The sequence below is a fragment of the Rhinolophus ferrumequinum genome, chromosome 16 (genome assembly GCF_004115265.2).
Source record: "Rhinolophus ferrumequinum isolate MPI-CBG mRhiFer1 chromosome 16, mRhiFer1_v1.p, whole genome shotgun sequence".
In the NCBI taxonomy this organism is placed as follows: Eukaryota; Metazoa; Chordata; class Mammalia; order Chiroptera; family Rhinolophidae; genus Rhinolophus; species Rhinolophus ferrumequinum.
In genome coordinates this window covers 47,064,080-47,087,248 of record NC_046299.1, presented here as the reverse complement: position 1 = coordinate 47,087,248, position 23,169 = coordinate 47,064,080, and the positions used below count along the sequence as shown (strand labels likewise).

Below are 23,169 nucleotides of genomic sequence, written 5' to 3'. Positions count from 1 at the left end.
GTCTGTATGTGTAAATGTTTTCAGATTTTTTGGGTAGATACCCAGGAGAGGGATTGCTGGGTCATATGGTAATTCTATTCGTAATTTTTTGAGGAATCTCCACACTGCCTTCCATAACAGCTGCACCAGTCTGCATTCCCACCAACAGTGTATATGGGTTACTTTTTCTCCACAGCCTCTCCAACACTTGTTACTATTTGTATTGTTGATGATAGCCATTCTGACTGGGGTGAGGTGATATCTCATTGTGGTTTTTATTTGCATTTCTCTGATGATTCGTGATGTTGAGCATTTTTTCATATATCTACTTGCCATTTGTATGTACTCTTTGGAGAAATGTCTCTTCAGGTCGTCTGCCCATTTTTCAATTGGGTTGTTTGTTTTTTTGTTGTTGAGTTTCATGAGTTCCTTGTATATTTTGGATATTAGCCCCTTATCAGAGGCACTGTTTGCAAAAATCTTCTCCCATTCATTTGGTTGCCTCTTTATTTTGTCAATGGTTTCTTTTGCTGTGTAGAAGTTTTTAAGTTTCATATAGTCCCATTCGTTTATTTTCTACTTCTTTTCTATTAGGTTGGTGCAAAAGTAATTGAGGTCTAAAAAGTTAAAAAAAAATACAAAAACTGCAATTACTTTTGCACTAACCTATTATCTTCTTTCTGTAGGACCTTATACTGCGATACCCTCAATAAAGATTGCCGACAGGCCAAATATTGACTGAAAGAAGCAATTGGATAATATCTCCAAAGTGCTATCTTCTGGGAGAAAAAAAACGCAAAGTAAATCCATTAGGGTTATTATTGCTTAAGTATATGAATAATAATTACTACTTTTGATTGAGCACTATCTTTACACATTATACTCTAATTCATTACATAAACATGACTTAAATTGGAACTTAAATGCAACTTCCCGGGCGGTTGATTAGCTCAGTTGGTTAGAGCACAAGGCTCGTGGCACTGGGATTGCCGTTTAATCCAGAGCATGGGCCATGTGAGCTGTGCCCTCCACAACTGGATTGGAACAGCTGCTTGACTTAGAGCTGATGGGTCCTGGAAAAACACACTTAAAAAATAAATAAAAGTTAAAAAAAACAAAAACATTAAATGCAACTTCCAAGTTTACCTCTCTAGTCTAAGTCCATTTTTGAGCTCCAGATGATTTCAATTTAGATCCTTCATAGACCTTTGAAACGCAACACATCCAATACCACATTATTCTTAAAACACTCATTTTCATTGGCTTCTTTAACTTTTGTTTTCCCCCCACATCTCTAGCTATTCCTTCTCCTCTCCTTTGCCAGCTCATCATTCTCTAACTAGCTATTTAGTGTTGCAGTTTCTCAAGGCAGAGTTCTAGATTCTTTCTTTCTCCTTGGCCTTGACTTACTAATGTTATAGAGCATCTTCAGCCCAGGCTGCTCCTTATATATTCAGTACTTTAATATCTTCTCTTGGATATCTCCAAGGCTCAATATATTTCAAACAAGCAACTCATCCTCTCCCCTGTCCTTCCACCTCACCGTAAAACAACAACAAACTGATCCTCTTCCAGAGGTCCCTGCCTCAATTAATCCACCCAGGTCTGTTAACAAGAACCTAGGGATTATCCTCAACATCTCTTTCCCCAGTCCCCTTATTAAATCCCTCACAAAGTCTCATCCATTTTTCTCACTTCAGTGTGTCTCAAATCCATCCACTTCCCTCTATTCCCATGGATTTTACTCTAGACCGAGTGCTGCATCTTACAACAGTCTACTCATGTCCACTTTTGTCCCTATTCCATTATCCAAGTGATGGACAGAATGACTTTTTAAAACATACACCTGACTATGTCAACCATAGCTTAACGCTGGCTTCATGTTGCTTTTAGGAAAATGACAAGACTCCTACAGTGGCTACCCGTGGCTGTAACACTTGACTGTTTCTCTATTTCATCTTATATCACAAATCTCCTAGTTCTTCCCACTCTAGCCACAACACCTTTCTTCTGAACTTACAAACAAATAATTCTGCTCTTGTAAACCCGTACATTTCACTTGCAGACAGGTTTCATTTGAGGCAGGCAAGGACTTCTACAGCTTTCCAGTCTAGTAGTTCCTTCTACTGTCTTACACATTTGTCAATGTGGGTGACCTGCCTGATCTCTGGAAGGCATCTGAATTCTCGAGCCTTGAAGAACCGAGTGTGGTAATGCATAAAAGGCTGTGATCATACCCTTGAAGACACTGAGCTCTCCCACCATAGGCTCTGTTTCCTTTTCCTGGAATGTTTTTTCTTTCTCCTTTTCTCAGTTAAGCCCTACTCATCCTTCACCTCTGGTTTCAAGCACCACTTCCTTAGGGAAACCCTCTCTAACCTTCTTGTTTTGGTCACATGCCTCTCTTAAGGTGCAGTTCTTCTTCTGAAACATTCTTTCTCCCGTAACTGCCTGGAAAACTCTTACTCATATTTTAAGTCTCAGCTCAAGTCCCAAGCTTTCCCTAAACTCCGCACCCTTCCCATAGAACTGGTTTTCCCCCTGTTTGTACCTTGCAGTAATCCAGGCACACCTCTAATTTAGGATGGATAATTGACAAATCGTATTTACTTTTTTATAGCTGCTTGCTCTCTTATGAAAGTTTTAAAAGAAATTTTATTTCATTCATTTTTATATCTTGATCATCTAACATAATGCTTGGCACATAGTAGGTAGATAGTAAATGTTTATGGACTGAATAAATAATAATCTGCTCTTCAGACAGAGGGGTGCACATACTAAGGAAGTGAGAGGAAAATGACCCCTACTATGTGCTGAGAACAGTGGTAGGTACTATGCCTAAGTGATCTTATTTGACATTTATGTAATATCTGGGGTGGGGGGAAGGACCACCCACATTTTACAGATAAGAAACTGAAGATCAAAAACTAAAAATAGGGCTACCATATGACCCAGCAATCCCACTTCTGGGTATTTATCCAAAGAAATCCAAAACACTAATTCAAAGAGATACATGCATTCCTATGTTCATTGCAGCATTATTTACAATAGGCAAGACATGGAAGAAATCTGGATGTCCATTGATAGATGATTGGATAAAGAAGATGTGGTACATATATCCAATGGAATATTACTTGGCCATAAAAAAGAATGAAATCTTACCATTTGTGACAACATCGATGGACCTAGAGGGTATTATGCTAAGTGAAATAAGTAAGACAGAGAAAGACAAATGTCATATGATTTCACTTATAGATGGAGTCTAAAGAATAAAACAAACAAACAAACTGACGGTTGCCAGATGGAAGGGGATTTGGTGCTGGGTGAAAAAGGGGAAGGGATTAAGAAGTACAAATTGGTAGTTACAAAATAGTCATGCGGATATAAAGTACAGCATAGGGAATATAGTCAATAATACTGTAACAGCTATGTATGGTGTAAGGGAGATCACTTTGTAAGTTATATAAATGTCTAACCCCTGTGCTGTAAACCTGAAACTAATATAATATTGAATGCCAACTGTAATCAAAAATTTTAAAAAATTAAATAAATAAAAACGTAAAATAAAATAAAGTAAATAATATAGGGGATTCCACATCCCCAAAAGACACTGAAGATCAGATATTTAGTAAGTTCTTATGATCACTATGTACCAAGTCGAGAAGAGGACATGCAATGTTTCTGTTCTTTCTCACTACGCTCTGTTGTTAGAAAATTAATGTCCAGATTTTTTTTTTTTTATGTCAGACGGGTAATGTACCAATGTCGTAACAAGGTTTGTGGGAGGCACATCTTGCGCAAAAGCGTGAACACCCAATCATCACACTTATGAACTACAAAAGGATCCTTAACGTACAGATTTGATGGACTGTGAAAAACAACTTGATGAGAAAATGTCAGTTTTTATTTTTTTAAATACTAGATAACTAAAGCTAAAATAAAAAAGAAACAGGAAGCAATTTTCTAAAATCCTTGTTTTCCTGAGTAACCTTTATCTCATCTTCACAAACGTCCCATCTGCCTATTGCACACTAGCCATGGAAATCTGATGTCACAATTTAGGAATATCTAATATTATTTCTAGATTCAAAAACAGTAAAAATTATGTTTACTCATGCAATTCATTAAGATCTAATTACCTATAGTCAAAAATATAACCTAAGTATGCTTTTAAAAACTACAACTATATAAAGGAGCTATTCTATGCTATATATGGGATGAATTATAGATGACTACAGAGTTATTGAAGTTAGCAAAGCATTTGTGATATATGATGCTTATTTCTGATAAACATAAGTAAATCAAAGTTAATAATCTGTGGTCTAAAAAGAGACTACCTGATAGAAGGCTAGAAGACTTGAAGATAGTTAAGGTCCATGACAATGTTTATTAAAATGGCACACCAGTTCCTCCATGTTTCATGAAATGTGGGGGTATGCGTGGGGGAGGGGGAAGCTTTCAAAGAAAGCTTACGTTCTATATGGTATTCATGTTTTATCTATCTATATATAAAAACTGTTTTTACTGGGGAATATTGGGGAACAGTGTGTTTTTCCAGGACCCATCAGTCATAGTCCTTCAATCTAGTTGTGGAGCATGCAGCTCAACTCCAAGTCCAGTCGCCGTTTTCAATCTTAGTTTCAGGGGGCGCAGCCCACTATCCCATGCGGGAATTGAACTGGCAACCTTGTTGTTGAGAGCTCACACTCTAACCAACTGAGCCATCCAGCCGCCCAATATATTATCTATATTTAAAGTAACCTTTGCCAAACCTTTGTCCTTACGTGCTTTTGTATGTTATCGTCTGTACAGTTTGTGCCAACATCCCTAATCCCTAACCCCTTTCTGTACCTTAAACCAGTTCCTCTTTCTGTTTTACCTATCCTGTTAATGTTACTATGATCAAGACTCTTAACCATCTTAGTAAAAATCTTTGCAGCAATGCTGACATTTCCTGTGCCTTGTTCTTCACATCTTAGCAAGCCCAGCAGGTGCTGTCTCCTCCATTTCTCTTCTAATCACTGTGTTTTCAGGTTTGCACCAGCCCTCTTGCCAGGATTGTTGCAAAAAGCTTTAAAACTCCTTCCTTGCTGTCAGATCCATCATTGTCTGCCTTCCCAATCATCCTATTCATCTCTCCCAGATTAATATTTCTAAAACATAGCTGTCACCAGTTTCTTATCATCCACTGAATTAAATCTAAACTCTTTAGCCCAAGATTAAAACTGTTCATGATATAACCTTGCCCTACTTCTCTAACCTTATTGGTCAGTGGTCTGTCATACAAGTGTTGGGGAGTCATGAAGAGGGGCTAAGGATCTTAAGACAGACAAACTGGACTATTCTTTGTTCTTTGAACATGTTGAATTTCTCTGTGTGTGTGTGTGTGTGTGTGTGTGTGTGTGTGTGTGTGTGTTTGCCTTGGCCCAGGCTTAGCCATGTCAAAGAACAGTTCAGTTACCTCTTACCCTGAAGACCACTGACAAATATGATCTGCCTTTCCTCTGAATCCCCACTTTTTACTTGTGTAATATATTTTTTTTTACTATTAGGTTCATATTCATCCCATGAAATAGTACATTCTTTGAGAGGGGATTGTTTTTTCTCTACTTCTTCAGCCTTTGGCTAGTAGTTGCTATCCTAAAAATGAAAGACAGAGATAAAAAGGATTGATCTTCAAGTAGATCCACCATAATTTATTATCTATTCAGAGTCACATGACATATCCAATGAACAAAACAGATAATCCTTACCTTCATGGAACTTACATTCTGGGGGTGGGGAGGGACTGGTAATAAAAATATTTTCTATATAAATCATATGTATGTGAGTGTGTGTGTGTGTGTGTGTGTGTGTGATTCTGAAAGTGCTGTGGAAAAAATTAAAATTAAAGCACAGAAGCAAGATAGTGAGTTTTTGCAGGGATGAGGTTGGAATGGGTGGTAACAGCCAAGGAAGGCCTCCCTGAAAAGATGATGTTTGTATAAATACCTAAAGGAGGGGGGGAAAGGAGGAAATTACATGGAATATCTAGGGGAAAAGCAGTAGAAGCAGAAAGAATAGCATGAGCAAAGGCCCTGAGGGAAGCATGCCTGGTATTTATGAGGAATAAAGAAGCCAGTGTGACTGAAGGGATTCCTAGGAGTTGAGGTCAGAGATATAAAAGGAAACCAGTAAACCATTGTAAGAACTTCTCTAAGTGACATGTAAAGCCATTGAAGGGTTTTGGGATAAAAAATGGCAAGAGTTATTTCAGGTTTTAAAGGTTTGCTTTGGCTGCCATGTTGAGAATAGACAGTAGGGAGCACGAGGAAGCAAGGAGACTAATTAGGAAATTAATCGAGGTTTATAGACTGAAGATGGAGTTGCTAGTTAATAAATGAGGGAAAGCTGCAGGAGTAGCATATTTGCAAAGAAAGATGAGAAAATTATTTCTGGATAGGATAAATAGATACCAATCGTAATAGATATACAGATGGAGATTTTGGAAATACGAACCAGTGGAGTTAGGGTAGGGGTAGGAAGGGCTGGAGACTGGGAGTCAGCAACATATAGATAGTATGAAGTTGGGTGAGATCTCCAAGAGTAAAGCGTAATTATAAAAGAGACCCACAGGTGAAACCCTGGGACACTATAACATTTGTAGGTTGGGCAGGTTAGTAGTAACCAGCTGAGTAGATAGAGAAGAAATACTTGGATCTTATCATCTATATTAACTTTTCATCCTTGATCTGGATTGAGTTACAGAGGTGGGGCCATTAAGTGTTAAACCTGTAAGGTGCATCATGTTGGGAATGGAGATGGGTAAGAGGTGTAGCAGTACAGCCTGTAGGATAGGAGAAAAATACGTATTAGCACTAGGAACTGGGACAGTTTTACTGGTTATATAATATGAAAATAGAGACATTTCTATTTTGTTGTAACATGAAAAACCCTAGGGAGCTTTTCCTTTGTATTTTCTATTGTGATAAAATATACTTCATATATAATTTACCATTTAAACCATTTTTAAGTGTACAATTCAGTAGCATTAATTACATTCATAATGTTGTGCAACCATCCCCATTTCCGGGTGCCATTGATTCTTCACATTAGACATAGAAAATAGAAATAATGATATATGGTTCTATATTTTCTGGTAGAAATTGAAAATTGGGAACATGGGGGGAAATAAACTTGAACTCTGGACTCATCATTAGTGATGAAATGTAGCTAGAAATACCTTGCAGAGGAATATCCATAGAAAGAAAAAGAGGAGACCAGTGTCAGTTATAGGTTTGTGTAAGAATTGCGGAGAATTATAATAATCTTTGAAAGAGAGGATAAAAATTCAGAACAACTTTGGCTACAAAGACTAGGAATGGAAATTTTGCCCAGGCTGCAAGGGATGGAGGGCTCACAGTTTTAAGAGAATAGTGCCCCTGAAGGGTGGTTAAGAAGTAAAGTCTTGGAATACAATGGGCCAGGAAGAAGAAACTGGGAGTTTCTAAGAGTTTAGGGCAGAGACTTGAGGTCGGTGGGAAATAGAGCTAAGCGGAAGGCATACATTCAGAAAGTTCTGAGGAGGCAGAAGTATCTTAGGGCTCCAAAGAAAGAAGAAATCTGCTTTAGCAATATTTCTTTGGCAGAGGTAGTGGGGTGGAGTGAAAGCTTAGGTGTAGGGGATTAGGGAGGGCAGAAATTGAGGTTCAATGAGAAGCTCTGAGAAGACTGAGTTGGTGGGAGATGGTGCAATTTCAGAGGTTCCTGGAAAGAGTGAGGAACCAAAGTTTGGTTCTGCAAAGGGTTCATTTTAGGGAAGTCAGAAGACAACCCTATGGGCAGTTACAGGTCAACTGTCCAAACAGGATAATGAACCAGGAAGAGCTTTCTGAGTTGGTGGGTTTTGCAGGAACCTTCCCGCTGGACCTTCCCTTCTTGTCTATGAACAGAAGGGGCCTGAAAGCGAAGCCTGGGAGTAGGCACGCGGGGTGACGCTGGCTGGGGGACGACGAGGCCGAGGGGCTCGGGCCTGGGGCCTTGGCCCGGCCCCGCCCCTGGTTACGCCATCAGCCGGCGCCGCGCCGCGCCGCCCCGGGTTACTCCGCCCCGCCCGCGCGGCGGTGGGTGCCCTGTCACAGCCAGCGATGGCCGCGGCTCCGGCCCGTGGTTTGTAAATTGGCAACTAAAGCTCCCGACGCGGCTCTGGTCCTGATGGCGGCGGCGGCGGCGGCGGCGGCCCTGGCAGCCGCGGACCCCCCTCCCGCGATGCCGCAGGCGGCAGGAGCCGGAGGATCCGCTACCCGCCGAGACTTCTATTGGCTGCGCTCCTTCCTGGCCGGAGGTGGGTGTCGGCGGAGAGGACCCGGTCGCGCTCGGGGTGGCGGGGCAGGACCTGGGGCAGGTCGGTTGCATGCGGCCGCGATGCCAGTCTTGGACAATGGCTGCTTCAGTGCTCAGCCAGATGATGTTTACCTTGACCTACTGTCACCTTTCTCTAATTCATAATCACTTGGCTAGCGATAGCAGGATCCTGGAGAGAAAGGGCCTCGAACTGTCGTGGGGCGTCTGGGGAGGTGGGAGGGCTGAACCAGGCACCCATTCTTCAGGGTTGGGTGGCAGAGGAAAGGGGGGGAGTCTCTTACAAAGACCCCAGGGCTTCAGTGAAACATGCTGGGCACCCCTTTCCTTTGTAAAGACCATCGGTGACCGATTGCAGAATTGGATTGCGCCGTTTACTTAAAAGAAAACAAATATTGGAGTTTAACTTTTTAAACATGACTGGGAAATTATTCAAAACTGTCTACAACTAAAACTGGTTCCAGTAATTCTAGTAAACTCCGCCACAGCTACTTGACAGATAGCTGGTGTGACTACCACTGGTGTGACTGTAGGGCCAGAAGGTTAGTATTCTCTTAGAAATTCTCTCTGCCTTCCTATAAAGAGTTGTTTCACTCCCTACCCTTTCTCAATTGATTGTCTGGGTTGTCATCACTTAATTATTTGTTAAGGCTGGGAATTTCAAAAAATTCCATATATGAGGACTTGTAGAAAGATAGTATCTGTATGCTGAGGTAGTATTAAAGAACTTAATTATTTTGTTCTCATAAAAAGGACATTCATTCATTTACACCAGGAACATTTGAATGCCTGCTGTGTGCCTGCTACATGCTCCATGTACATCAGGAAACAAAACAAAGATCCCGGAGTTTACATTGGTTGGGGAGTTGTGGGGACAGAGACAATAAACAAAACGCAAAAGTCAGTTATATAATATGTTAGAGGGTGATGAATGCAATTGGAAGAAGTAAAAAGGAGAATGGGGCAAGGAAATGGAGAGGCTAATTAGCACATATTAAACAAAGTAGTCATAATAAATCTCATTGAAAGGATGACACTTGATCAGACTTGAAGAAGTAGGGAGTTTAGCAAGTTGATGTCTAAGGAGAAGCATTTGAGGAGGAGAGAAAAGCTAAAGCAAAGGCTTCAAAGTAGGAGGGGGCCTAGTCTGTTCAAAGAATAGCAGTGAGACCTGTGTGACTGCAGCCAAGTGTGGTTGATAAGGAAAGGAGGTTGGAGAGGTAAAGAGGGGCAGAAAATGAAGGGCCTTGTATACCATTGTAAAGAGTCTGACTTTTACTTGGAGTGAAGTAGGGAGCCATTACAGGTGTTGAGCAAAGAAGTGATCTGATATAACATATTTCAAAAAGATGACTTTGGCTTCTTGTGAGAATAAGTGTAGGGGGGTAAATACGGAAGCAAGGAGACCAATTTGGAGGTTGTTGAAATAACTCATGGTAGTTTGGATCAGGTCAGTAACAGGAGAGGTGGTGAAAAACTGTGATTCTCTGGTACAGATAGAACTAACAGGATTTTCTCACCGATAAGAGATGGGGTAAGGAAGACGGGTGAAGGGTGGCTATTTGGTTTGAGCAGCTGAAAGGATAAAGCTCTCATTGACTGAGATGGGAAGGCTGTGGTTGGAGCAATTTTCATGATGGTGGTGGGGGAGAGGAGATGAGTTTTGGACATGTTACATTTTGTGATGTTGACTAGTCATTGAAATAGAGTCATGGTACTTGTAGGCAAGGACAGCAACCAGTTCTCTCCTATGCTGCTAATGGTAATGTCAATTGGTACAACCACTTTGGAGAACTAGTTAAGCAGTTGTGTATGAAGCCGAATGTTTGTATGCCATATGTTCCAGCAGTTCCACTCCTAGGTTTATACCAACATATATACTTCTGTTCACGACTGCGATATTCATGGTAGCCCCAAACCAGAAGCAACTTAAATGCCCATCGATGCTAGACTATATAACCAAAATATGATATAATATGATATGATGAAATAGTATGCCGCACTGAAAATGAATAAATTCCTGTCACAGGCAACAATGTGGATGAATCTCACAAGCATAATATTGAACAGAAGAAACCAGACACAAGACAAGCCATACTGGGTGATTTTATTTGCATAAAGTTCAAAAACAGTCAAAACTAAGTCCATGTTGTTAGAAGTCAGAAGGCTGATTGGTTGTCTCTAAGAAGGAAGGGCAAATAGTGATTTTGGAGCACAAGTAGGACTTCTGGGAGGCTGGTAATGTTCCATTTGTTGATTTGGTCCTTACGTGGTTCTATTCACCTTGCAGTAATTCATTAAGTGGCATATTTATAATTTGTGCATGTTTTCCTGTGTATCTTACAATTAGTTACTACATGAAATCATTAAAAAGAGGGAAAGAATTGGAGACACCAAGTATCGGAAACTGCAAAGGAATCTTGATTAAGCTGTTTATTTTTAGAAGCTTGCATAATTTTTTCTTTACATAGTTTTTTGTTTTAAAATCAGCTTCATTAAGGTATCATTTATTGATTACGGTATCATTTAGGTATCATTTATTATCAAAATTCACCCTTAATTTAAATACATTTTCAACTTACAATATTTTCAATTTATGATGGGTTTATCGGGATGTAACTCCATCATAAGTCAAGGAACATTTCTACATGTAAGGTACTTTACAAAAGTGCCTTAGCTCATTTGGGCTGCTATAATAAAAATATCATAATCTGGGTGGCTTATAAACAATGAACAGTTACTTTTCATAGTTCTGGAACCTGGGAAGTTGAAGATCGTGGCACCAGCAGATTTAGTGGCTGATGAGGACTTGCTTCCTCACAGACAGCACCTTCTTGCTGTGTTTTCACAGGGTGGAAGGGGCCTGGGTCTCTCTGGAGCCTCATTTATGAGAGCCCTAATCCCCTCCATGAGGTCTCTGCCCTCATCACCTAATCACCTCCTAAAATCCCTACCTCTAAATAACATCACATTGGGAATTAGTTTTCAACATAAGAATTTTGCGGGGGACACAAACAACATAGCATAAAGTCTGTATATATTATCGCCTTAGAAGTATGCCAAGCTAATAGGGCTGGCCTGTATGTATGCACTTTACTGTCATCCACGTGTCTGCACAGTGGCAAATGGTAGGGATCAAATACCTAATTGCTGAATGTGTGAATGAATGAATGAATTTTTGGGTAAAAGTTGGTTGTTTCAATGCAAAAGTTATGCAGAAGAGGAGGTTACTTCAAACAGAGACTTATAGTTGAGTAAATACCTTTAAATGTCTGTCTCCATAAACACATCTAACAAGATTCCCAGTGTTCTTCGGTATTAGGAGGCAGATTTACATTCACGTATGACATGTTCAAGGATTAAGTTACAGGGAATGAGGGCCAATTATCTGCATATCCCTTCTACGGGATGGTTCTACCCGTGGAGACCAAATTAGACACCACAGAGTGTGTTGGCTGAACAAATAATGATTTCCATTGGAAAGAAACGGTATGCGATATCTTCCTGACCTCTTAAAATTTTTTTAGGTATTGCCGGATGCTGTGCAAAAACAACAGTTGCTCCCTTGGATCGAGTAAAGGTTTTATTACAAGCTCACAATCATCATTATAAACATTTAGGTGAGTTAATAGATGCTAAAGCTACAAATGAATGAAAATATCTATCTTGGTTTCCAGTTTTGAATTATAGTAGAAAGAGGACACAAAAAGGAGTTCAAGCTTGGGGTCAGATTTTGCAAGGGATGTATCTCTTACGCATTTTAATATTTTCATTTGAACTAGTGGTTATACATTATCATTTTCGGGTACTGATATCCTCTAAAGCAAAATCTTCGAATCATTGAAGTATGTACTATTTGTTTATTGGAATCAATGTGTCATATCCTTGACAGACACATTAACAGCTCAGCCTGAGTTTTAAAAACAATCTAATCAGTGATGGAGATAATGTTTATTCTTTTAAACATTTAGTTAAACATGCATTCTAGAAATATTAGTGCAAGCAATGCACTTAATCCAATGCAATTAGTATATATGGGTCAACTTACACTGTTAAAAAAAAAATCAAGCCCTTACTTCCTTACAAACATAAAAGTCAGCCATTTAATTAACATGGACATTAATAATAGATCATTGGTGGAAGTAAGAATGTTTTATAGCCCTTTTGGAGAGCATTTTGGTAATATGCATCAAAAAGACATACTCTTTGGCCTTGCACTATAGTTTTAGGAAGGTATTTTTGAGGAAGTATTAATCAGAAACATGCTCAAAGATGTATATATAAAAGAATCAAAGTATTATTAATGTTACTGAAAAACCCCAAAACATTTAATAATAGGGAATTGGCTAAGTTAAATAATAAGTATTAGTTACATAAATAAATAAGTCCCTATTATAGACTATTTTGCAACCACAGAAAATTGTAAAAGAATATTAACTAGGAACAATGTTCATAATGTATTAGTTAAGTGAAAAAAATATTACAAAATGGTTGAATCATATAGCATTTTATAGAAGTAAACATGTATTTAGACAAACATGAGTGGTTAATTTTCAGTGGTGAGATTAGAGGAAATTTTTTCCTCTTAGCTGATTTGTAATATGTGTTGAGCATATATTACTTTTTCAATTAGAGGGAAAAAGATTTAAAATAAAAAAGTTAATGTGGACAGAGACCAAGAAAAAAATTAGGTTGAGGCAACTAACTCATAGCACACACTCCATTGCTTTACAGTTTCATGCTTCAATAGATATGAATGATGCGTGCTCTGCATGATCTATGTAGCGTTACTGTATAAGAAAGATGGTTAACAGAGTGAATAAGAATCAATTGTTTTTTCAATTGGATTTTTAAATGTGATTTTTCTCAAAAAATGGAATGGATATTTATGTTATATATTAATTGTATCTCATTTTCTTCTCAATATTTTTAGTACTAAGTCTATACTTAAAATTGAAAGAAAAAATTGCTACTATCTCTGTGTCCAGCAATGAATTGTGTATCTTCACAGTGTACTGCTCATGTATAGAAAGAATCAGACCTTTGAACTTATTGAGAGATTATGTAAAACTGGAAAGGAAGGAAATGATTTTCTTTTGTTATCTCAATTGAGGGTGAAAAGGAGATGAATTATATTACCCAATATCTTGGGGTGCTTTACAATAGCTCAACATATGAATGTCTGAACAGGATTGTTTTATTACTTTAACCTCCTCCCCATGCTGATGTATGTTGTTTTGTTTCCTGATTTGTAATCATTAGATGACATATTCACATTAGATTTCACGCTCTACAGGGCGGCATGCCATGGGTTACAGTGTACCCTACAAGGCACGCAAAATTTGAAATGGAATTCCTGGAGGGCAACAATGAACTTTTGGTGCAGTATTGGAGTTTCATGTATCTTTAAAATATATAAGCCAAAAACAAAAAAGGTGTTGTTGGCTTTTTATTTTAAAAATGTTTTTGGATATTTTATTCTAGGTACCTCACTTTTTTATGTATGCGTAAGATAGTTTTAAAAATTTTACTTTTTTAAGCATGAATTTTCACAGTCAAATTAAAGATAAAGATGTGCTATTGAATAAAACCTCTGCTGTAGCTTCTTTTAAAAAAATGTGTGACATTACTTCCAAAGGCATCAAAAACTGCTTTTTTTGTTTGCTTTTTAATTTATTTTTTACTTATCAAATACAGTTGACATTCATTATTATGTAATATCAATTTCAGACAAAACTACTTTTTATTTTGAATCAAATTATTGTGGCTGAATGAAAAGGAAGGAGTATGGTAATTAGAATTTCTCCTTCCCCCAATTTACAATGTTAATGTAAAGAATTTTTTCCTAAAAACAAAAACAAACACAAGAATTTTTTCCTGTAATATGTTATAAATCTTTTACCTCCATTTAGCTTTATAGAATCAAATGTAATATTTTTGGTAGATAAATCATAATATGATTCTTAAAAGTCTTTACTTTTAACTTTGTTGCTTTTACATTTTATTTATTTATTTTTTCAATGTATAGTATTTTCACAAGCTCATAATTCAATAATTACAAAAGCGAATGTCTCCCTCACTTATTCCCCTCTTTGGAATCAAACATTTTTACAAGTTTCTTCCACTTCCTTTTAGAGCTAATGTATACATACACAAGCATATGCTTATATTTTACCAGATGTTGGTTCCTTCTAATCCTAGTTTGATTAAGTAAAGATACAGAGAAGGATTTAAATAACACATAAACTTGATATAACAGATACACAGGGGACTTTGCACCCTATAGAGAATACATAGTCTTTCCAAACATTTTTGTAACATTTGCAAAAATTGTTCCAGTGTTATGTCAGAAAGAAAACCTCTAATAACTATGTATGGAGTCAGATGGGTATTAGATATATCAGGGCAATCACTCTATAAGTTATATATATATATATATATATATATACCTAATCATTATGTTGTACACCTGAAAGTAATATTTGTATGTCATTTGTAATGGGGAAAAAATTAAAATAAAACAAAATTTCAATTCATTTCCCAAAGTAAAAATAGTACAGACTGTAGGTTGAAGGAAAAAGAAATACAGTTGTCTCAGTGGATCTTTAAAGGCCATTTGAAAACATTCAACATCCATTTTTCATCTGTTTGTCTTTCTCTTTATTTTGTTTTAGGTGAGATTTTTGTAAAAACATACGGTTAAATATGACCTCTTAACAGAATTTGAGTGTCTTGGCTTCTAATAGAGGGATTTGTCATTTAGATTTTTTGCAATCAATGAGTTACTTACATTCTTATTTTATGTTTTTTTGTTTATTGTGATTTTCTTGTCCTCTCACGTCACACCCCCTCCTTTGTTTTCTGGATTTCCTTTTTTGAAAGTACTGTATCTGTTTCAGTTGTCCTAATGGTTTATCTTAAAATGTTTGTGATAATCAAAGAGTTTTAAAGAATGATAATAAATAATAAAAATAATAAACATGTGGACCCACACAGAGATTCAGAAATAAACATCAGCACATTGAAACCTCCTCTGTATGTCCCCGCCATAGGCCTTTTTGTCCCTACTAGGTAGCCATTGTTCTCAATTTGATTACCCTTAAATCATTTTAAACACATTTGAGTCAAATTAAACAGGGCTTAACCTTTGCCCCCTCTTCCAGCAAGTGGACATCTTAAATAGAATATTTTGTGAGGGGGAACTTAGTTTTACTATTCATGTATTTTGGGAGAATTTTACATATTATTCACATAGCTGTATGTATACATAATAGAATTCTCTATTAGACTGTTAGTCCATTTAGATGCCTGCTTATTAAAAATGCTTTGAGGATGTATGTTTTCTTAGATGTTAATAAGTACCTACAATTTTAATTTCTGGGAAGGGATCAAAGGTTACTTGCGTTCTAAAATTCAGAATGAGACTAGTAATTTACTTTCGTATTTGAACAAATTTTTTTTGAAAAATTTGGAAAGGAATCTGAATTTAAATAGTTTAATAATGGAAGTATGTAGTGACATGTTTATGGGAAGTCTGTACTGCAAATAGGATTAGTGATTAGCATTAACAGAATAATAAACATGTCAATACATAGGATCAGAACTCCCGCCTTTGTTTATCAGTAGTCCTAATAAAAGTATCCAAATAATGAAAATTTGCCCCCAAATTTAAATAGTTTTAATAGGTAGTTTTTTTTGTTTCCTTAGCAGTATACTTACGTGAACAAACCACACATGTATGTAGGTCAGTCTGGGCAACCTTCCTTCATCCTTCCAGATACAGTTGATCGTCTGCAGTGCAATATCTGGACTTTGAATATGTTCTGTTGTTAATATTTTTTTAGATTGCTATAGTTTAATATAATTTGTGATAATTATAAATGTAGTTTACTATAATTTGTAGCTGTTCTTCTATAATATGCTTTATATTTTTACATGCAATATGTTTATATAATTTGAACATGTGCTATATTTTAAGTAGGTTTAGCTGTTATATAGAAATTACTGTTCATGTAATTCCTCAAGCAAAATATTATGAATGATGGCATAATTTTACCTGTGATTGTCATGAAAATTTTTTTGTGATGAAAATTTGAATTTAGATAGCTTTCTCTGTTTTAATAGCATTTTTCTTCCAAAAATAGGAGTATTTTCTACCTTGCGTGCTGTTCCGCAAAAGGAGGGGTACCTCGGATTGTATAAAGGGAATGGTGCAATGATGATTCGAATCTTTCCCTATGGTGCAATCCAGTTTATGGCGTTTGAGCATTATAAAATGGTGAATTTTCATTTTCTTTCTTCTTTTGTGTCTTGAACATCACATCTAGTTGACAAGGCATTTGCTTTGGCCTTTAAAGTTACTTTGGATGAATAGATAAAGTAATGCGGTTTTGAAGAAATAAGTCTTGTGGTAGTTTAAAATTTTAAAAATAATTTGGTTGTGGTGTTATCCCAAAATTGTCAGTCATTTTTGAATAAGTTGTTTATGTTCACAGTTATGAAGAGACAAAGTATCCTTCAAGTAGATAATAATGAAACCATAAACGATTAATACTTAGATGTACTTTTTGTTTCTCACTTGTAGGAGAGGAGCATTATGGCTTTGGATTTTCTTATAAATAAAACAGTGAAACCATATTGTGAAAGTCTGTTTTTAAATAATAATCTAAGTTAACAGCTTTTCCCATCTTGCTCATTGATTAAGTTTCTTTTCTCTAGCTGACTGAAAGTTTATCCTCTCAAACATCTTAACACAGAAAGGGGTTAAGTATGTTAAATTTCCTAAGGTATCTTAAAATGACAGTGTTCTATTCTAGTCAGTCAGAATTGGTGCCATCAATATATCAAGACATTATTGTCTATAGAAACATTTTATTCCTACTATTCCCATTCACACTTTAAATATTTATAGTCATCAATGTATAGTATAGTGTATTTGGCAATTGTAAGCTAGATTGCTTCTGTAAAAGTACAAAATTACAGCAGAGGCTACAGAGGAAATATCTGACCTCCTTATGATATAATATAACACTGCCCAGTTCATGTAATTGTACTCATTTCACTCAGATTTATTGAATACTGATTTTACTAGTTCTGTAACTTTTGAAATAAATCTTCATTATTAAACGGAAATGAGTAGTGTTTTAAAAATATCTCATTTAATTTGATGTTTTTTGGTTTTTAGTTCATTACTACAAAGCTGGGAATTTCTGGTCATGTGCACAGATTAATGGCTGGATCCATGGCAGGTAAGAGGAGTAGGTATATTTGATTTCTGATAAATTTGTTTTCTATTAAAATACTTAATTTGGCTTAGGTGATATGTATGACACCGATTAAGTAGCATACATTTGTTATCTTTCTCTACTCAGTTATATAAGAAATCAATATCGGGGTGGCTGGTTTGCTCAGTTGGTTAGAGCGCGGTGCTCTTAACAACAAGGTTGCCGGTTCGATCCCCACATGGGCCGCTGTGAGCTGCGCCCTCCACAACTAGATTGAAACAACTACTTGACTTGGAGCTGATGGGTCCTGGAAAATCACACTTAAAACAAAAAAGAAAAGAAAATCAATATCACAACTCAAAAGAGTATTTTACAGTAGGAGATGGTAAGAAATAGTTTAAACTTACAACTATGTGAAAAACATACGTTCTCTTTGACAATTCTACTTCAGGAAATGTTTATTTTTTCCCCCCCAACAATTCTAAAAATTATGACTATAGTAATACATAATCCTATACAATGAAAATAGTTCCAGTACCTAGAAGCAATCACTATTAGCAATTTCTTATGTATGCTTTCTTCTAATACTACTGTATAGGATTAGAATTTTTTGTTTATAGTTATCTTAAGACTTTCTATATCAGTACATAGATGTTTCTTTTTTTTTTTTAATTTTATTGGGGAATATTGGGGAACAGTGTGTTTTTCCAGGGCCCATCAACTCCAAGTCGTTGTACTTCAATCTAGTGGAGGGCGCAGCTCACTGGCCCATGTGGAAATCGAACCGGCAACCCTGCTGTTCAGAGCTCGTGCTCTAACCAACTCAGCCATCTGGCCACCCTCACATTTTCAGTATTTGGCAATTAATTATCAGTAAGATTAATCAGCCTTTCATACTTTTATTTACCATTTATATGTCTCTTTCTGCTTTGAGTTGTTTCTATTCTTTAAATATTCATTTTTATGAGTTTGGGAATTAGAACATTAGTGGGTTTTTTTGGTCAAATATTGCTAATATATTATTTCCCAGTTTTAGATTTGTCTTTTAAGCTTACTTGTAATTTTTTAGAAACATCATCTAAAAGTTGTTTCCCTCCCATATGGAAATTTTACATAGCCATATGGGTCAGTCTTTTACTCTGTAGCTTCAAAACTTTGTGTTGTGTTGTAAATGCTTTTCCCATTCTAAGATAAAAACATTTAATCATGTTTTCTACTAAAACTTTTTTATATTGATTTTGTATGTTTCTCTCTTTAATATTTATTTTTATATAAAGAATGATATAGGGATTGAATAAATTTTTTCTCTGACTAGTCAATTGTGCCAACATTATTTACTCAATATTTTTCCTTCACCCTGATTTTAAGCACCACTTCTATCATATAATACTAAGTTCAGTGAACTTATTTAAGATGTAAGGATGTATGTAGTGATATTTAGCAACAAAGGTATTCATTGTAGTTTTGGTTATCATAGAAATGATCTTTATCAAAATATAATTTAAATATGTAGCAATAGAAGAGTGGTTAAAAAATCCATATATCAGAATTCTGCACATCCATTAATATATTTTTTTTGTAGAGTTGTATTTATTGGCAAAGAAAGGTGTTTACATAAGTGGAAAGCGAATTACAAAAATGAATTGTTGGTTTTCAATATGTTGGTTTTTAAAAAGTAAATACATATGGAAACATTCATAGAAAAAAATCTGCAAGGTTATAAACCAACATATTGACAATTTTTATTTCTGCTAATGGAAATAAGACCATTGGAAAGTGATTGTATCAAAGTCTTGATTGTAGTGGTTATCATAAGATTTCCAGGATTTCAGATAACTTTTTTTGGCTATTTTTTGGCTAATACCCTTGGTGGGTATTAGCAGTGGCAAAGAGAGAGGTATGGGTGGCTAGAGTATCTATATTATTTGTCCTTTGAGTGACTGGGCCCCTGCTATTTAGTGTGCACAGTTAAGCATTCTGGTAGTTCTAAAGACCTTGAGGTCTCCACATATGGTATGGGGAGAGGAATTTGGTCAGATGTTGAGCAAGTATGCTCCAAAGATAACAAAAACCTGTGGATAGAGGTTGGAGACATTATGGCCATAGATAATCATCTTACTGGTTGTTGAGATAATAGGATTTGTCTTAGATCACTGGTCTTAGGAACTTTCCAGATGATACCTTAGACTCTGAAACCAGTGTCTCTTCAGCCTGATATTTTTCTATCTAGATTTATGGTGTTCAATCTGACCTACCTTATCCATGGTTTTTCCCTTATCCAATGCTTATTTATGTTTTCTTGACTTCTGGCTGGCTGACCCATCTTAACTTGATTGAGTCTCCTTGCGCCCTGGAAGATGAAGATATTCTGCTCTTTGTATTGAATTGTAGTTGTAAAATGGGAGAAGAGGAAAACTCTTACCACTATTTGTGGTAAGAGTTTCTGATTTCCCTTATTTGTGCTTGGAGGGCTATTTTTGGCCTTCCTGTAAAGCAGTACTGGTAGAATAGTAAGGAGGAAATGTGTGATCGAAAAAGGGTTTAAATGGGAGACTAGCTTTATGAATTGAAAAATCCCAGTCACCTCCTGGGTGACATATATGTAATTCTGATTATTAGTAGCAAACTGAGTTCCTACTCTTACATATTCCTCTCCAATAATCCTAGCTGGGCCTCTCTTTTATTTGAATTCTTAAGCACTGATGAGCATGAAAAGAGATTGGGCGTGGAGGAATTTAGTAAAACCAGGAGACAAATGATTTAGTTCTCAAAGGAATTAGTTAAAAAATGAATAGCTTCAAAAAAAATAGACTGTAAGAATAACAATTGCTAACACTTAGATATAATATTTACTATGTGTCAACGGTTATTCTAAGCATTTACATATATGAATTCAATCTTCTTAAAATCCTAATTTAGGTAACTACTTCTTATGATGTCCGTTTTATAGATACTGAGACTGAAACCCAGATTAAGTAACTTGCTCGGGGTCACACAGCTACTTAGTGATAGCGTCTGATTTGAACTCAAGCAGGCTCACTATATAGAGTCTATACTCTTAACTCCTTTTGACCGTTTGACCAATTTTGACTGTACGTCAAAAATAGTTTAAAAATAAAAAATAAATTAGCTGAAATGAGAAAAGCTACCAAACCAAAAATATAATGCTAGTGCTGGATTACTTGACAGATAGGCTACGCACGTTCTTAGGTCCCCAGCAAAGCAGGGAAATTTGATATTTTTAAAAAACATTGAACTTAGTCATTGTGGGGAAAATCAAACTTGGTTGGATATCCTCAAACTTACTTTTATAGTGTTGTATTGTTTTTAGTTTAAAAAATGCAAGATGTCATAATCTTCCCCGTATTTAGGGTTTCTAAAAGTCTAAATCCAGCCCTATACAGGGCTTCATAATTTTATAGTTAGAGTGAAGGGTAAAATGTGATTATTAGAAGAATATTTCTCACCTACCCTTCATTCTAAATATAAACATTTAAAATCATTAAATAGTTTTCAAGAATTATCGGAGTGCAAATTTATTAGGAAGCATCACCCTACATTCTAAGGTTTAAAATGACATTTAAATCATTGAATTGCTTTTAGGAATATTGAACAGCAACCTAGGAGAGAGAAAAAACAACTTGGTAATTTTTACATTCTTGTTAAAAAGTTTTGTTTTTCTTTAGGAAGATTTGATTGATAGCTCAAAATTAAATTAAGTGTAACATATAAAAACATGGTGAAATAAACTGGCTGCGAGTTACAGAACTAGATCATGAGTTTAGCAGTTCAGTAATCATTGGCATTATTTTTACCATTCTCTGATGTACAATTAGGTTATACCAATTATTCAGCCTGACTCATGGTCCTGCAATTTTTAATGTAATCCCTCCTTTACCTCTGCAGATTTCTGGATGTACTCATTTGCTACCAATTTTTCATTTTGACCATTTAGTTAATTCCCAGTTATTTCATGTTAAGCTACTTGAAGATAGTAAGACAACGAGAAGGCTTGGAGCATGTGAGAAGGAAAAAAGAAATAAATGTTGTCAGAGAGAGCAAATAAATGGAAGAGGCAAGACCAAAGTGATCCAGATTAGGGAATAGAAAAAAAAAAAGGGAGTTGTACAAGTACAGAAGTTGTAAAAATGAGATGGATAATGATGATTTGGCAAAATCTGATGTTTAACCAAATAGTGTCAGCATCATCAAGCCTTAAAATGGTCAGCCTTTGATTCTCTTCTATATTTGTTAAACTTCCTTAATATGAATCATTTCAACAAAGATGAAAGTAGTTTATAGATAATCTCTCTTTGTTTTTTTTTAAATTTCTTTGTAAAATCTTCAGCACAAGCTGCAAAAAAAATTAAGCCAAACTGCAAAATATGATGTTTTATAAATATCTGCATAATGTATTTGCTGTGACTTAAATGCAATGTTAGTGCCAAACCTTGTCTCAGGAACACTATGTTTGTACTGTATTAGTTTAGATTTGGCTTACTTAAAAGAGGCCGTTTGGAAATGTCACTGTCTTGACTGTCTGGTTTTTATACCAATTGGTGTATATACCAAGATATGGCTGGTTTATATACCAATAGGTAGAAAACAAATATGTCAAATAGTTTGAAAATGAATAGTTTGAAAACAAATAGCTCAGATGAAGAGTTCACAATCAAATTGGCTGAAATGGGGAACTGACACTTCTAATCACTGGACTGATGGAATTTCTGAATTAAAAATTTAAGTTTAGTAAGTTTAGAAAGGAAATGTTTAACAAAAAATAAATTATAAGGAAGACAAACATGTATGAGCCAGAAAATAGTTTCAAATCCTATGTGTATACAGAAACTACTATGTGAATTTGGTCAAGTTGGTTAACTATTTTGTAAAAATAGGAATAATAATGTCACCCTTGTAGGATTTTTGGTGGTATTTGTGAAGATGAGAGGTGATATTTGTAAGGTACTTGGTGTGTGAAACCCAGCCAGTCAAAAGAGCCAGTGCCCACCCCGGCGTGCAGTGAGTCAATGAGAACTGACACCTGGGGTTTACAGTGGAGAAGATTGGCTTCTTTATTATGAATGGCGCCACCCAGGAGATCGGGAAAGCTGAGGCTGCTCAAAAGCCCTAACTCCTGATGGTTTACAGATAAGAGGATTTATAGAACAAGAGTCATGAGTAAGGCGTTTGGGGTGTCATCGCCTTGTGGGGTTTGTGGAGATGGTAGGGTGGGGAGATGATGGGATGGTCGTGGGGTGGAGGTTTACTTTGAGGGATGAAAACTATCTGAACAATGCCAGTCAGTAGGTTATCGTGGTGTGCAGAGGTGGAAGCTATTCACAAACAATGGGTAAGAATCTATTGTATGATATTATTTCTGCTGTCTCTCTTATTTATCTACCCCCCCCCCCCCACACACACACCCATCCGGCAAACTAACAGGCCCTAGGCTAAGTAATTTCCGTGATACTTAACAGGGTGCTTTGGGACTTCCTTATGGCTGTGAGTCCAAACTAGCTCACAAACATTTTGTATTGAATATATTTTTCTGGGGTTATTAATTATCTGGCTCCATGTGCTTGGCACGTAGTAGACAGTTTATTGCTATGCGCAAACTAAAAATAAA

At 36.3% G+C, this 23,169-nt stretch overlaps 1 protein-coding gene and 1 non-coding gene across 2 annotated transcripts in view; one reads left to right on the top strand and one right to left on the bottom strand.

Moving 5' to 3' along the window:
* Positions 1-3,720: 3,720 nt before the first annotated feature.
* On the bottom strand, positions 3,721-3,824 carry LOC117036523 (small nucleolar RNA U13). The gene has a single exon (XR_004425412.1). It is a non-coding gene; the product is annotated as a small nucleolar RNA U13 (small nucleolar RNA).
* A 4,202-nt stretch (positions 3,825-8,026) lies between these two features.
* SLC25A16 (solute carrier family 25 member 16) overlaps positions 8,027-23,169 on the top strand; it is a 29,225-nt gene continuing 14,082 nt past the window's right edge. Inside the window, exons 1-4 of the mRNA XM_033131412.1 lie at positions 8,027-8,302; positions 11,847-11,939; positions 16,464-16,597; positions 17,504-17,567. Of these exons, the coding sequence (XP_032987303.1) occupies positions 8,173-8,302; positions 11,847-11,939; positions 16,464-16,597; positions 17,504-17,567 (421 nt within the window). The 5' untranslated portion in view covers positions 8,027-8,172. The remainder of the gene's footprint in view (positions 8,303-11,846; positions 11,940-16,463; positions 16,598-17,503; positions 17,568-23,169) is intronic.